The sequence below is a fragment of the Monopterus albus genome, unplaced genomic scaffold, assembly GCF_001952655.1.
Source record: "Monopterus albus unplaced genomic scaffold, M_albus_1.0 scaffold29.1, whole genome shotgun sequence".
Lineage (NCBI taxonomy): Eukaryota > Metazoa > Chordata > Actinopteri > Synbranchiformes > Synbranchidae > Monopterus > Monopterus albus.
In genome coordinates this window covers 845,929-858,254 of record NW_018127909.1, presented here as the reverse complement: position 1 = coordinate 858,254, position 12,326 = coordinate 845,929, and the positions used below count along the sequence as shown (strand labels likewise).

At 40.1% G+C, this 12,326-nt stretch overlaps 2 protein-coding genes across 5 annotated transcripts in view; both read right to left on the bottom strand.

Moving 5' to 3' along the window:
* Window positions 1-7,720, bottom strand: part of elf2b (E74-like factor 2b (ets domain transcription factor)) — an 18,797-nt gene extending 11,077 nt beyond the window's left edge. Inside the window, exon 1 of one of the 4 annotated variants that reach the window (XM_020596081.1) lies at window positions 7,282-7,720. The gene's annotated coding sequence lies outside the window, so the exon portion shown is untranslated. Of the gene's footprint in view, window positions 1-7,240 lie in introns of all 4 variants that reach the window. The other 3 variants (XM_020596079.1, XM_020596078.1, XM_020596080.1) reach the window with 3 other exon arrangements.
* Window positions 7,721-12,001: 4,281 nt separating this feature from the next.
* Window positions 12,002-12,326, bottom strand: part of LOC109957940 (uncharacterized) — an 11,473-nt gene continuing 11,148 nt past the window's right edge. The window contains exon 7 of the mRNA XM_020596200.1: window positions 12,002-12,252. Coding sequence (XP_020451856.1) covers window positions 12,002-12,252 — 251 coding nt within the window. The remainder of the gene's footprint in view (window positions 12,253-12,326) is intronic.

Sequence of the window (12,326 nt, the reverse complement as noted above, 5' to 3'; positions counted from 1 at the left end):
GTGCTCTTAGGAACCTTAAGTGCAGCAGAAATTTTTTTTTGTAACCTTGGCCAGATCTGTGCCTTGCCACAATTCTGTCTGTGAGCTCTTCAGGCAGTTCCTTTGACCTCATGATTCTCATTTGCTCTGACATGCAGTGTGAGCTGTAGGGTCTTATATAGACAGGTGTGTGGCTTTCCTAATCACGTCCAATCAGTATAATCAAACACAGCTGGACTCAAATGAAGGTGTAGAACCATCTCAGGGATGATCAGAAGAAATGGACAGCACCTAAGTTAAATATATGAGTGTCACAGCAAAGGGTCTGAATACTTGTGACCATGTGATATTTCAGTTTTTCTTTTTTAATAAATCTGCAAAAATGTCAAACATTCTGTGTTTTTCTGTCAACATGGGGTGCTGTGTGTACATTAATGAGGAAAAAAAATGGACTAAATAATTTTAGCATATGGCTGCAATATAACGAAGAGTGAAAAATTTAAGGGGGTCTGAATACTTTCCGTACCCACTGTATAATCCGCCTAATTCAAGGCTGAGATCTCTCATATCTCTTTCAACTTTTCACTTCTGGCTTCGACATGCAGGAAGTGCCTGTCTGCTATTACAGGAAGAGATGCACTGACAGGAAGCCAAGTCATTCCCTCAAACGCACGCAGTGTCCAGTGGAAGATCAAGGCAGGCCGGACTGGAGCCATGGTAACAGTTGCTAAGAAGCAAAGGGTCTGCAGTTCCTGTTCTGTGTCGCTCTGCGGGGTGAAATAGGATATAAGACAAAAGCAAGGCCGGAGCACGGGGAGACAGATGTAAACACACAAACTGCATGATACTGTTTAAACTGACGCTCCACCTCCAGCACTCTTACTTTAGTCAGCTGTTAAAGAGCTGACTTAGCCACTGACCTACTGGAATTTGATGGATTCTTACACTGGCGAGCCAAGTTTGCAGCTGTTGAGGATAAAATGCAATTTCAGCCATCATTAAAAGGTACAGTGCTTGTTGGATCGTGAAGCAGTGTCGGAAACCTCCTCTCTTCACATCTTTGTAACATTAGAACTGACCATTCACTGAATCTCTCCCTAGAACAGCACTGAATGTGGGCTGAGTTAAAGCAGCCATATACAAAAAGTAAAACTAAACACACAGAGGCAACAGTGTATTTGTCCAAATTTACAGTAAAGCTACAAATATTAGCATGTCCGGCTAACTAGCTTACTGCTGTGGTAACTCTAACCCACTGTTACTTCCAAGGCCAGGGAATGTTTCATACTGTATTGTTTTGTGGGGTTACAGGTTACATTAAAAAGCCCCAACTAGAACATCCGCTTTGTGAAAGCTGGCCCTCCATGTTACTATATCATATGTTACTACTGTAACTGAGCTTGGTTTCCAGTAACCCCATCCAAACCCGTTATCTAAATGCAACTCAATGTCCAAAAGTGATGGGAAGCTGTGTAAACTGTAAATAAAAACTTGCTCAAATGTTCTGAAACCCCTTTTACCCCAAACTCATTTGGTAACACACAAAGATGTCTAATATTTAAATTTATATATTTTGGTTTATATAAGATTATTCTGAATTTGATGCCAGCACCACATTCCAAAAAAGTTGGGTCAGGAGCAACAAAAGACCGGAAAAGTTGTGTAATGCTAAAAAACACCTGGTGGAACACCTCACAACTACTTAGGTCAACTGGTAACAGGTCAATATTATGACTGGGTATAAAAGAGCATCCCACAGAGGTAAGGATGGGGTGAGGTTTACCACTCTGTGCGGCAAATAGTTCAGCAATTTAAGAAGAACGTTTCTCAGTGCAAGATTGCAAAGAATATGGGTTTTTCATATAATATAATGAAAATATTCAGAGAATCCAGAGAAATCTCTAAAAGCAAAGGACAAGGCTGAAAACATTAGCGAATGGCCGTGATCTGCTGGCCCTCAGGCGACACTGCATGGTTCATCACTGCATCCACAAATGCAACTCGACCATGCAAAGAAAAAAACGTGTATGAACAGGATCCAGACACTCCGCCACTTTCTTTGAGCTCAAACTCATTTAAGATGAACAGAGACAAAGTGGAAAACTGTTCTGTGGCCTGATGAGCCAAAATTAGAAATTCTTTTTGTGGTGGACGAGAGGTTCTTGGGATTCAGGTTGGATGAGGGTGGTACAAAGGGGTGAAAACAGCGATAGTCACAGAAAGGCCATTATGTGTTCCTACAGTATATCACCCCTCTAATAGTCAAGCGTGCCCACACTCTACAACCCCACAAAACTTCTTTAAATTCTTTGGTACGCACAGACAAAGATTAGGAGTAACTCTTTCTAACTGACACTCCAATTTCTCAACATTTTTCAGTGCAGAAGTAATAACATCAAAAAATAGAAGACAACATAGGCAATGTAAAATTCATACAGGATCCAGAATACTTTCATTTAGTGTACAAATCTACTGAAACAGCCTGACCATGGTGTTAGTGAGCAGGGCATGCTCACTAACAGCTGTATAATGGATGAACCATGCTGTGCTGGTGTTCCCTGCACTACTGAGACCAACTCTCAGCTCAGATGGAAATCCTCTGTTCAATTATTCAGACCCTCGTCTACAGAGCTCTGCTGTTTTTGGAGGCACAGACAGAGTCCCAGAATATCAGGACAGAACAGGTGGACACTTGACACTAACAAATTTCTTTTATAAAGTTAAATTTCAGAGACTGTAGAGGAATAAGCCTCCTTCTAATCCTTCCAATTTAAGTTTTTTTTTTTTTTTTAAATATATCACATTTCACCAGTTGTTTCATGCCTTTTTCTCTCTGGCACAGAAACAGGCTAACCATGATAAAGGTGTGTACAAGTGCCTATGTCTTGATTTTACTGCCAAACTGACAGAAGTTATTATGCAACTTCATGGAAGCATTGCAAGTTATGACACACTAGGTTTTGTAATCCAGAAAAACACTAAGAGTCAAAGTGGTGTCTCTACTATGAGTTTTCACTTGAGTAGCAGAAAGATCTGGTGCTAAAATGGTAAAAACCATTTCAAGCAGCCTGGGCAAAAAAGGTTTCTTTCACCTACTGAGACAGTGAGAACATTCATCTACCCCAAATGCACAAGTACAAACTCTGCAACAACTGCATAATACACTGTACAGTGCAGTCCCATGGAATATGCAACTTGCATATTGCAGGTAGAGTTCTGAAACCAGATAATCGCATGCACACGCGCGCGCACGCACACACACACACACACACACACAAGACATAGTAGGAGCTGGGTCTCTAAAGCAGGACTTGCAGGTTGTGTTGATTCAAACAAGTCTTACAGGACCTGCTGAGCAACTGAGAACACGTGGCTGCCTTGTTGCTTCTCAGCTCAAACAAGAATTAATTGAGAAGCTTATTAACTTTTAAACAAACTAATTCAGACACTAACAGCAGACAGTTGTTATGTTACAAGGAACTAATCATTTTAAAAAGACAAGCAGTCAGCCATGGCCTTCTTTTCACTCCTTATAGTTAGCTATTAGTCATGCTGGATACGGGCTACAGCTAGTGTTCATGTTTTAGCTATGAATGTGTTTAATGCCAGTTTTTCCATGCAGATTCTCAGTCATCCAGGTCATAGTAAGCTGAAAAAACAGAGGAAAAAAACCCCAAGTCCAGTTGATTTTTTTTCTGTTTTTTCAGTCTAATACCAGTTCACTTTTCATTTTTGATGACCAGGGTGACAAGTCTCTTCATTCTATTACAAATGTTGCTCTGGTTCAAGGTGAGTCGGTGACAGTCTCAAGATTTCACAACAAACAGCACAGTCATCCTGACACACCAACTTTCTCACAACACAATCCTAACGAGCACATCAACACTACAAGGAAAAAAGTACTAACTTGCCTGTTCACAGAAAAGTCAACTTGACTCATAATGCAGCCTTGCAGCTTTCCTTATCTGTTGTTTAAAAATCCACTAACAGATGAGGAGGAGGCTGAAAGAATGGCAGTGGTGTGTTCCTGCTGTAGCAAGAGAAAGCAGCAGGACTTCCTCTGTCCCCATCTTGATTCTCTGTCTTGCATCCATCCATCTCTTCCCCCTGCCTGAATGCTCAATGTCTGCCTGTTCCCTGAGTGGATGGAACCTCTCTGAGTGAGCTCGGATCACATGACAAGGGTGGAGAGAACACACACACACACACACACACACACACACGCACAGTCACATGATCCTTCAACAACAGAGCTTTTGTTCCAAATAAGTGGGGCTGCTGGTAAGGATACAACGCCCTGCCTTGTGCCCTGCCCAGCCCTCCACCAACACACAATGATGACACAACAAGCAAATTCATGGCAAGTGTGACCTCAGGATTTACTTGACATCAACCCTGACCATAAACACGCTTCACCAAAAATCTTGCTACAGTGTTATCCTTGGTGCCTCTACTGTATTATGTTTTACATATTAATCCTGAAGACATCAAAGGTATGAAATAACCCATATGGAATTATGAAGCAACCAAAAAAGTATTAAACAAGGCAAACTAGGTTTCATATTTACATTCCTCAAAGCAGCCACTGGTTGCCTTGATGACAGCTTTGCACACTGGTAGTTACATCTTGACCAGCTTCATAAGGTGGTTACCTGGAATGTTCCCAGTTAACAGGTGCGCCTGGTCAAATGTCAACTGGTGAAATTTCAGGCCTTCTTAATGCAACAGACTGGTTGTGTTGGCATACAGCAAACAGTCCTATTCAGCTACTGTAGTAATCCATACTATGCAAGAACCACCCAATTAAGTAAACATCATTTCACCATCAACTGTTTTAGCGGAGTATGTGTGAAGCAGGTCATCATGGCCAAACTGCTTCAAAGAAACCAGCACTGCAGGAGAGAACAGAGCTGCTTGGGCCAACACAAGGAATGGACATTTGACCAATGGAAATCTGTACTTTGGTTTGATGAGTTCAAATGTGAGATTTTTGACACAGAGAATGTGAACAGACGGCATGATCTGCATGTGTGAAGGAGGAGGTGTGTACTCTAATAGGACAATGACACAACACAAACCTCCAGGCAATATAAAGATTTTCTGATGAAGAAGGAGAGTGATGGAGCGCTGCATCAGGTGACCCGGCCTCCAAAAATTTGAATGCAGCTTTACTAATAATCACATTACTTTGATATAATCAGATAAATTCTTATACTTTGTGTAAGTCTAACATTATTTAGAGCAGGTCAACACATGGTTCAAAAAAATCATGTAATATGTTACAGGTGTGCAAATAAAAGTTTGACTATTGATTAAACCATTTATTCTTTTCTCAATTATTTAATATGTGCCATCAAATAGCAAAAAATGTCCATCACAGACATCCCACAGGACATCTTAAAATGCTTTGGTTTGTTTTGTTTTTTTACCAACAAACCAGAAAATATTCACATCTTAAAAGCTGAAACCAGGGAATTCTTACCATCTTTGCTTTAAAGAAAAATTTAGACCATATTAAACAGTACGTTTAATATGCTATGACTTGTAAGGATTACCTTTTGAGAATAAGGCTTAAAGATTATAAATACAACTAAAACTGATCTTCATATTTTATCTAAAAACCTAACAAAATTAGTTTGATGCAACTCTGAGCATCCACATAAAGAAAATAATAAACAGGCAGCCAAATGTTGTTAGAGATTTACAGAAAAGTGACCATAAAATAATGATGTGTGGTCTGTAATGAGTCCATCACCGTCCACTCTCCTGTGCAAACCACACACCCACACACACACACGCTACAAGCTCCACTCAGTAACATCCTTACTCACCCTCCTCTCCTGTAATTCATCATCCACCCATTTCCATGGTACCAATCCTTGCACTCTGGTCTTTTTCAGCAGTCCTCCTATGAGCTCACTCCAACACATAAAATTGACTGTGGCCATCCAGCAGAAACTTTATCAGCAGTCCTCCTATGAGCTAACTCCAACACATAGCACTGACTGTGGCCATCCAGCAGAAACTTTAAGACTGCAGTTCAACCATTAGCTTAGACTGCAGAACATATGAGCTGAGCAAAAGGCAGGCTGGTCAATCATTTGCCAGCACAAAGCAGACACTTTAGACACAGCTCACACTGACCTCTGGTCTCAGTGCACTAAACACTGATACTTCATCAGACACAGTCAAAGCCGTCCAGCTACTAAAGCACACTGCAAAGCACCAAATTAAAATAAAATACTGAATATACTAAAACATTAGGGTTGTTCATAGGCAGTAAAATAGGGGCGAACAATTCAATGTTTTCCATTCATTAAACACAAGTTTCAAGTTTTAATTTGTGCTTTAAATACTTGAACATGAACTGATTCAAATTGTGAGACATAATTATTGATCTGAGTCATTTCTCAGTTAGAATTCCCAGAAAGGCCACAGAATTATGTTTCCCATGCACCAAGTAAGCCATTTTTAAACAATTCACTTTTAACTTGGTTTTGATGCATGTGTAATGATTAACAAACAAACAGCAACACGGAAAATTCTACAGTTTTAGCACTTCGCCTATACCTCAAATTAACACTTTCCAATTAAACAACATTACCTGAAATTCAAGAAGCAGGTAAATAGGAAAGCAGGTAAACACCAGCTGTCAACTCGCGGAAATTTCCACAAGAAAAGAGAAAAGTTTTTTTCTAAAGTTTTCATCAGTGGCCAACTTCTCACACTGCAGGCTTACAATACGATGAGCTCTCTTGTTATCCAGCAAAGCCAATACTGTTTCACTGTGTTGCTATCAATCATGTTTGCTGCTGCCAATACTTCTGATACACAAAAAGGCTAACGACGTTAGATCAGAGTTGACTAGGATTACACCCCCTTGTCTACAGTCACATACGGTAGTTGGCCGCCCGCCTGTTTGCATCGTTCACAAACAAGGACAGACAACACAACGCTTATTTCAGGCACGTACAGCCAACTGGGGGAATTCACTGGTGCAATGATACCCTTGCTCTTCAGCGCAGCACACCTTGTCAATTAATTATTTGCCAGCTATTTAATTACTTACATAGAGTTTATATAACGAGTATGCCCGGATGGCAGTGTAATATTTTGTGCTAACAAAAACATTTCAAGAATCTTAACTTCACGTCGCACACAAGCAACATCTGAGTAACGTTACTGGCATTAACAGAGCTAACGTTAGCTAGCTGAGTTAGCACTGTCACAAAAACAAGCTGTCAAAAAAGAAACAACATACCATGTGGCTAATGCAGGCTAATGTCAAGTCCGCTCACTCACCGTGAGGTTCTTCCTTTCGTTATTGCCGGTACCCAACTTAGTTTGCCGCTAGCGGCTTGACGTTAGCCGGCTGGCTTAACAGGAGTTCATTCCGTGTGTGTGTGTGTGAGCGCGAGTGACAGCCAGTAACCTCTCTCCCTCTCCGCGGACTAATCTGCTCTGATCCCGCTACCGCTGTCGACTGTCAGACTGACGAGTCCCGCTGCTAACGGTAACGCTAGCTAACCTAATGTTAGCTGTGTGTATTCGTGATGAGGAGCCCCGGAGGATCCTGGCAGAGTGTAGACCTCGGTGCTTCTTCTGAAATAGTAGGTGAATAAAGGAGCGGCCGTGTGTCTGTCGGATAATAGTAATGGAGACGGACTCGGTTGTTGTCACTTTACTCGCTTGTTCGGGCAAATTACACTCGTGACGTCACTACGCACGTTCAACAATAAAATCTGGTCAAGCCAAGTCAGATTTGTCTGTGTAGCCCATTATCACAAACCACAAATTTGTCTCAAGCGCCTTTAAATAAACTCCATTCATCTTACTTTTAATTGTTTGAGTTATTTATTTTTTAATCGAGCATTTCTCTTTGTTTATTGCATCTTACTCTATTCCACAAGCCTAAACCAGGGAATAAATAATGTGTCTGTTTATGTTAGGGTTTTGTCATGGTTTTCTTTGCTTTAAGATGACAGTGACAGCAGTCATCACAGTCACAAGTTATTTCAAAACGTCGTTCAAAAAGTAATATCCAAAAGACTATACATATGATAAAGTAAGTTTTCTGTCCCCATCATATGGTCAGTAAACCTGCATACTACAGATTTAACCCACAGCACACCAAAACTAAGTCATCCCGTGTGTGCATCACTTTATTTAAAGTATCTACATGAGGACATTATCATAACAACAGCTTCTACAATTTGAAGTCTTTAATATGCTGTTCAATACACTTCAGGGGACAGCAGGATTTCAAGACATTGCAAAGAAAAGTGGCATCACCCTGGCCTCATCATCACCTTTGAGCATCTAAAATGTTGCAGTCTGAGGATAATACTTATCCTGAACATGTTCATTTTACGGTCTCTAGTTCTACACAGACCACTGTGTTTGGAGCAGCTGCTTTAATGTTTACTGTCTTAACTGCACTATTGGATCACTGAGCAGCCTTTTACAGTCAAGAGAGACACCTTTGGCTCTGTAGATATAGGCAGAGATACATCTGGTCAGATCCACATTCAGATTATGTTGGGTTTTTTATGCATAAAACTGGAGAGCAGTGAAGTGGTAATCAATTCAGCTACATTGTGTTCTTTATTGCACAGTAATGGGTTTGATTCTACAAATCAAGTGGCCCTCATGTAGAGATGCCCTTCAGATGTAACATGTAACAAATCTTCATAATCTCCTCAAGACTCAAAAACTGTAAATAAACATTCTGATGAGTGTAATATTTTTACATTCGATGCTGTCTCTGTCTTCATGTTTCTTGTTAGGTTTAATGAACCGTCTTTCCAGTGATCTTGCCTCTCATAAACCATTAATTAATAGCCTTCTAAAAACTTTAATTAAAAGTAGCATTAAACTGTTATATTAAAACTCTAGGTCTTTGCTTTAGCTGTCATCATTAAAGGTAAACTCACAATCAAGGGAACATTTTGTCATTGGCAAAAATGTCCACCTCCACAGTGACTTTGGAAGATGGAGCCATAAAGTTAAGTGTTACTATCGGGTGGACACAAAATGAAACAGTGGGCGTAATTAATCATGACATCATCACAACAGGGTTAAAGGCAGTGATGGCAGAAATTAGGCTTTCTGAAGCTTTGAACCAACTGCTTTGGAAAATGGTGGGTTGTTTTGAAACCCTTGAATCACCCATGCTGGTGACCTCTGCTGGCCAAATGCCTGTCAATACAACAAAAACTGCCAACATGGCAATTCACTGATTCAGAAGACAAATACATTTTTTTTTATATTTTGTGAAATAAATTTATGTATATGTGTATATGTGGTGACAAATGCTTTTGTAAAAGGACCTTGTTGCGGGAAGAGTGTTATCAGTGTTTCAGTCATTTTCACAATATCACTGCGTGTAAATAAATTGTGACAACAATGAAGCCTGTACATGTTGTTTATCTGCTATTTATAAATATGTGTCATATATAGGAAAGGATTTATTTTCATATGCCTTCAAAATTGGTTTACTTTTTCAACAAAACCATGTTTTGAAGTAGGTCTACATTCTCTGATGGGGAGTGCTTGTGACTGGAGCTACAGTGCCTATAAAAAGTATTCACCCCCTTGGATGTTTTGCCCTTTTACTGATTTTAAAAATCATTCATGGTCAATATAATTTGGCTTTTTTGACCAAAAAAAAATTACAAAAAAAACTCTTTAATGTCAAAGTGAAAATAGGTTTCTACAAAGTAATGTCAATTAAATAAAAATATATAATGAGAAATAAGTGATTGCATAAATATTTTACCCTCGAAGAGGCAGTCACCTTCCTGCATTATAAATCTCGGATTTCCCTCATGTAAACAGTTATTTTCAATTTTCCTCACTGTTGAAGAGGAAGATTGATTCCGGTACTGTAATGTAATACCACATAATAAAAACAGTGTGCTGTTTTGTGTCAGTTCATCTTACCTTGACCACATATCCATCACCAGATAGTTTACAGTTACCACAGGTTCAGGAGACTCTACAGGAGACTACCTGCTCAGTTCATGCTCCATATGCTGTTGTATATTTTAGAAAAAAAAACATGAAACACACCTTTATTATAGACAAAGAGGTTTCCCACTTGAAACTGTAGCTAAAGTGGTGAGCAGTCTCAACACTTTTACTGGAGAGAGTTAGTTTAATATCGCAAAATTTCAGTGTAGATGCCTGTAATGTAATGTGAGCCCTGGCAAAACACCAGGACACCTTAAAATGAGCACTGTAATCTAGGATTAAACTGCACTTCTTACATTCAAGAGTGCAAATAAAAGGCTAAGACTTGTTTTCAGGGGGAAAAAACAGTCAGATGTTTTTGTAATTGTGGTGGAGGACTTGCCTGACTGTGTTCACTGAGCTGGACCTGTCACAGTTTCTGTTGCATGCAGCTCCTCCCTACCAACCTCTGTCTGTTGTACAACATTATGAATATATTCATACAGATCAATACACTGTATAACAGGGTAGGTGAAAATAGGCCACATTTTGTGTCTCTGGTTTGGATTTTTTCTTTGTGTTTTGTTTAACTGCTTTCAGAAGTGCCAGAGATGAATTGCAATATAAATCTATACAGTACTGCAGTACAAAGGGCAGAAACATGAAGTTGATTGTTAATTTGACGGCACAGGAGCATGGACAGGGCACAGGGATTCGGTGGGAAAGGGAGCGTTTGTAGAGGAAGTGGGTGTTTCTATTATCTACAGTACAATACAAATTTTAATTATGTCACATTTCATATTCAAAGCAACAAGCACAAGCGTCTAACACTGAGATGTTCAAAGGACTATACATTACAAATTTGCTCTGGAGAGATTAGACACAGATTCTGAACCAGCTGTTTTTCCAACCCACATACAATCAATAAATGTAGTTAACAACCAACGTTGCACATCTAATAAAAATAAAATGTCAAACCAGAGAAAAGAGTAACATGCCTTTATTGAACCTCTTCAAACTTCCTTATCATCCAATGGTTTTATTCTTTAAAAACCTAACTGTGTTAATCACAATGTTGTTTTTGTAGTGTTCCCTCAATGATTAAAGTTTCACAGTTAAAGATGGAGCACAAGAATTTAAACACTAAAGAACCAAGGACAGAAGGCCAGAAAAGAAAATCTAACGATGCCGATACTTGAGTCAGTTTTATGAAGTGGTTGTTGGCTATTATAGATGTAGATAATATAAGTGATAAGAATGAAAAAGAAAATATCTTTGAGACAAAAATACAAAGTAAAAGACTGACAAGAACAAGAAAAGCCCATTTTAACTTTGTCTCACCCTGCAAGGAGATGTGCAAAAAGGATTTTATAGGAGTCAAGAACACTTGAACAAGAGCTGCATGAAAAGAAGAGCTAAGTGGTTTTTGGAGAGACAGAACTCAACTTGAACAAAGCGCACGGACTTCATGTTCCACCCCTCTACTTTTTTACATAATAATCCTATCCAAAGCAAAAAGGCTGGAAGTGCACATTTGCTAAGCACAGGAGCATTGTGTTGAAACAAACTGACTGAACAGACTGAATAACTTAGGTTGCATTCATTCACCATAAAACAAGACAAGGAAAGAAACAGAGCTGTCCTTTTTTAAGGCGACTTAAAATATAACCTTTAAAAAAACATTAGTTATCAGCTCAGTTTTATCTTTTATACCACCCAGTTGAACACTCCTTTATTAACTACACCATTATTTGGATTTGTTCAGGTTATAAAAATTCCAGTATACTGTAAACCGAAGTTTCCAAGATGACTCGACCACACAACCGAATGCTAAATGTTATGTCTGAAGGTGGGCTGAGGTAAGGGAAGGAAAGCATCTGAAAACTGAACTGATGAACCCCACACCTGTATTCACCAGCCACCCGGAAGTGAAAACTAAATGTGTTTTTTTCCCCTTTACAAAAATAGTGTAGGGGTTCACAAGTCCTTTCCCAAGCCCAAAGAGGTGGGACAAAACACAGCTGACCCCTAGCCCTCCTTTATGGGTGAACTACATTGAGCCATCACAGCTTTATGCAGCCACCTCTGCAGCAGAGACATCCGCAGCTTCGGGGGCTGTGGGCGCGGTCTCTGCTTCAGTGGGGGGAGTGGGAGGGGCTTCATCAACTGCTGCCGTACCACCGCTCTCTGCTGCGAGGGCCTCTGATGGCACTGTGGCAACAGGGGCAGCTTCAGGGGCTGCCTCTCCCACTACAAGTGGGACAGCCTCCTCTGTGACGACCACCTCAGAGGCAGCTTCGGGGGCTGTGGGCGTGGTCTCTGCTTCAGTGGGGGGAGTGGGAGGGACTTCATCAACTGCTGCCATACCAGTGCTCTCTGCTGCCAGGGCCTCTGCT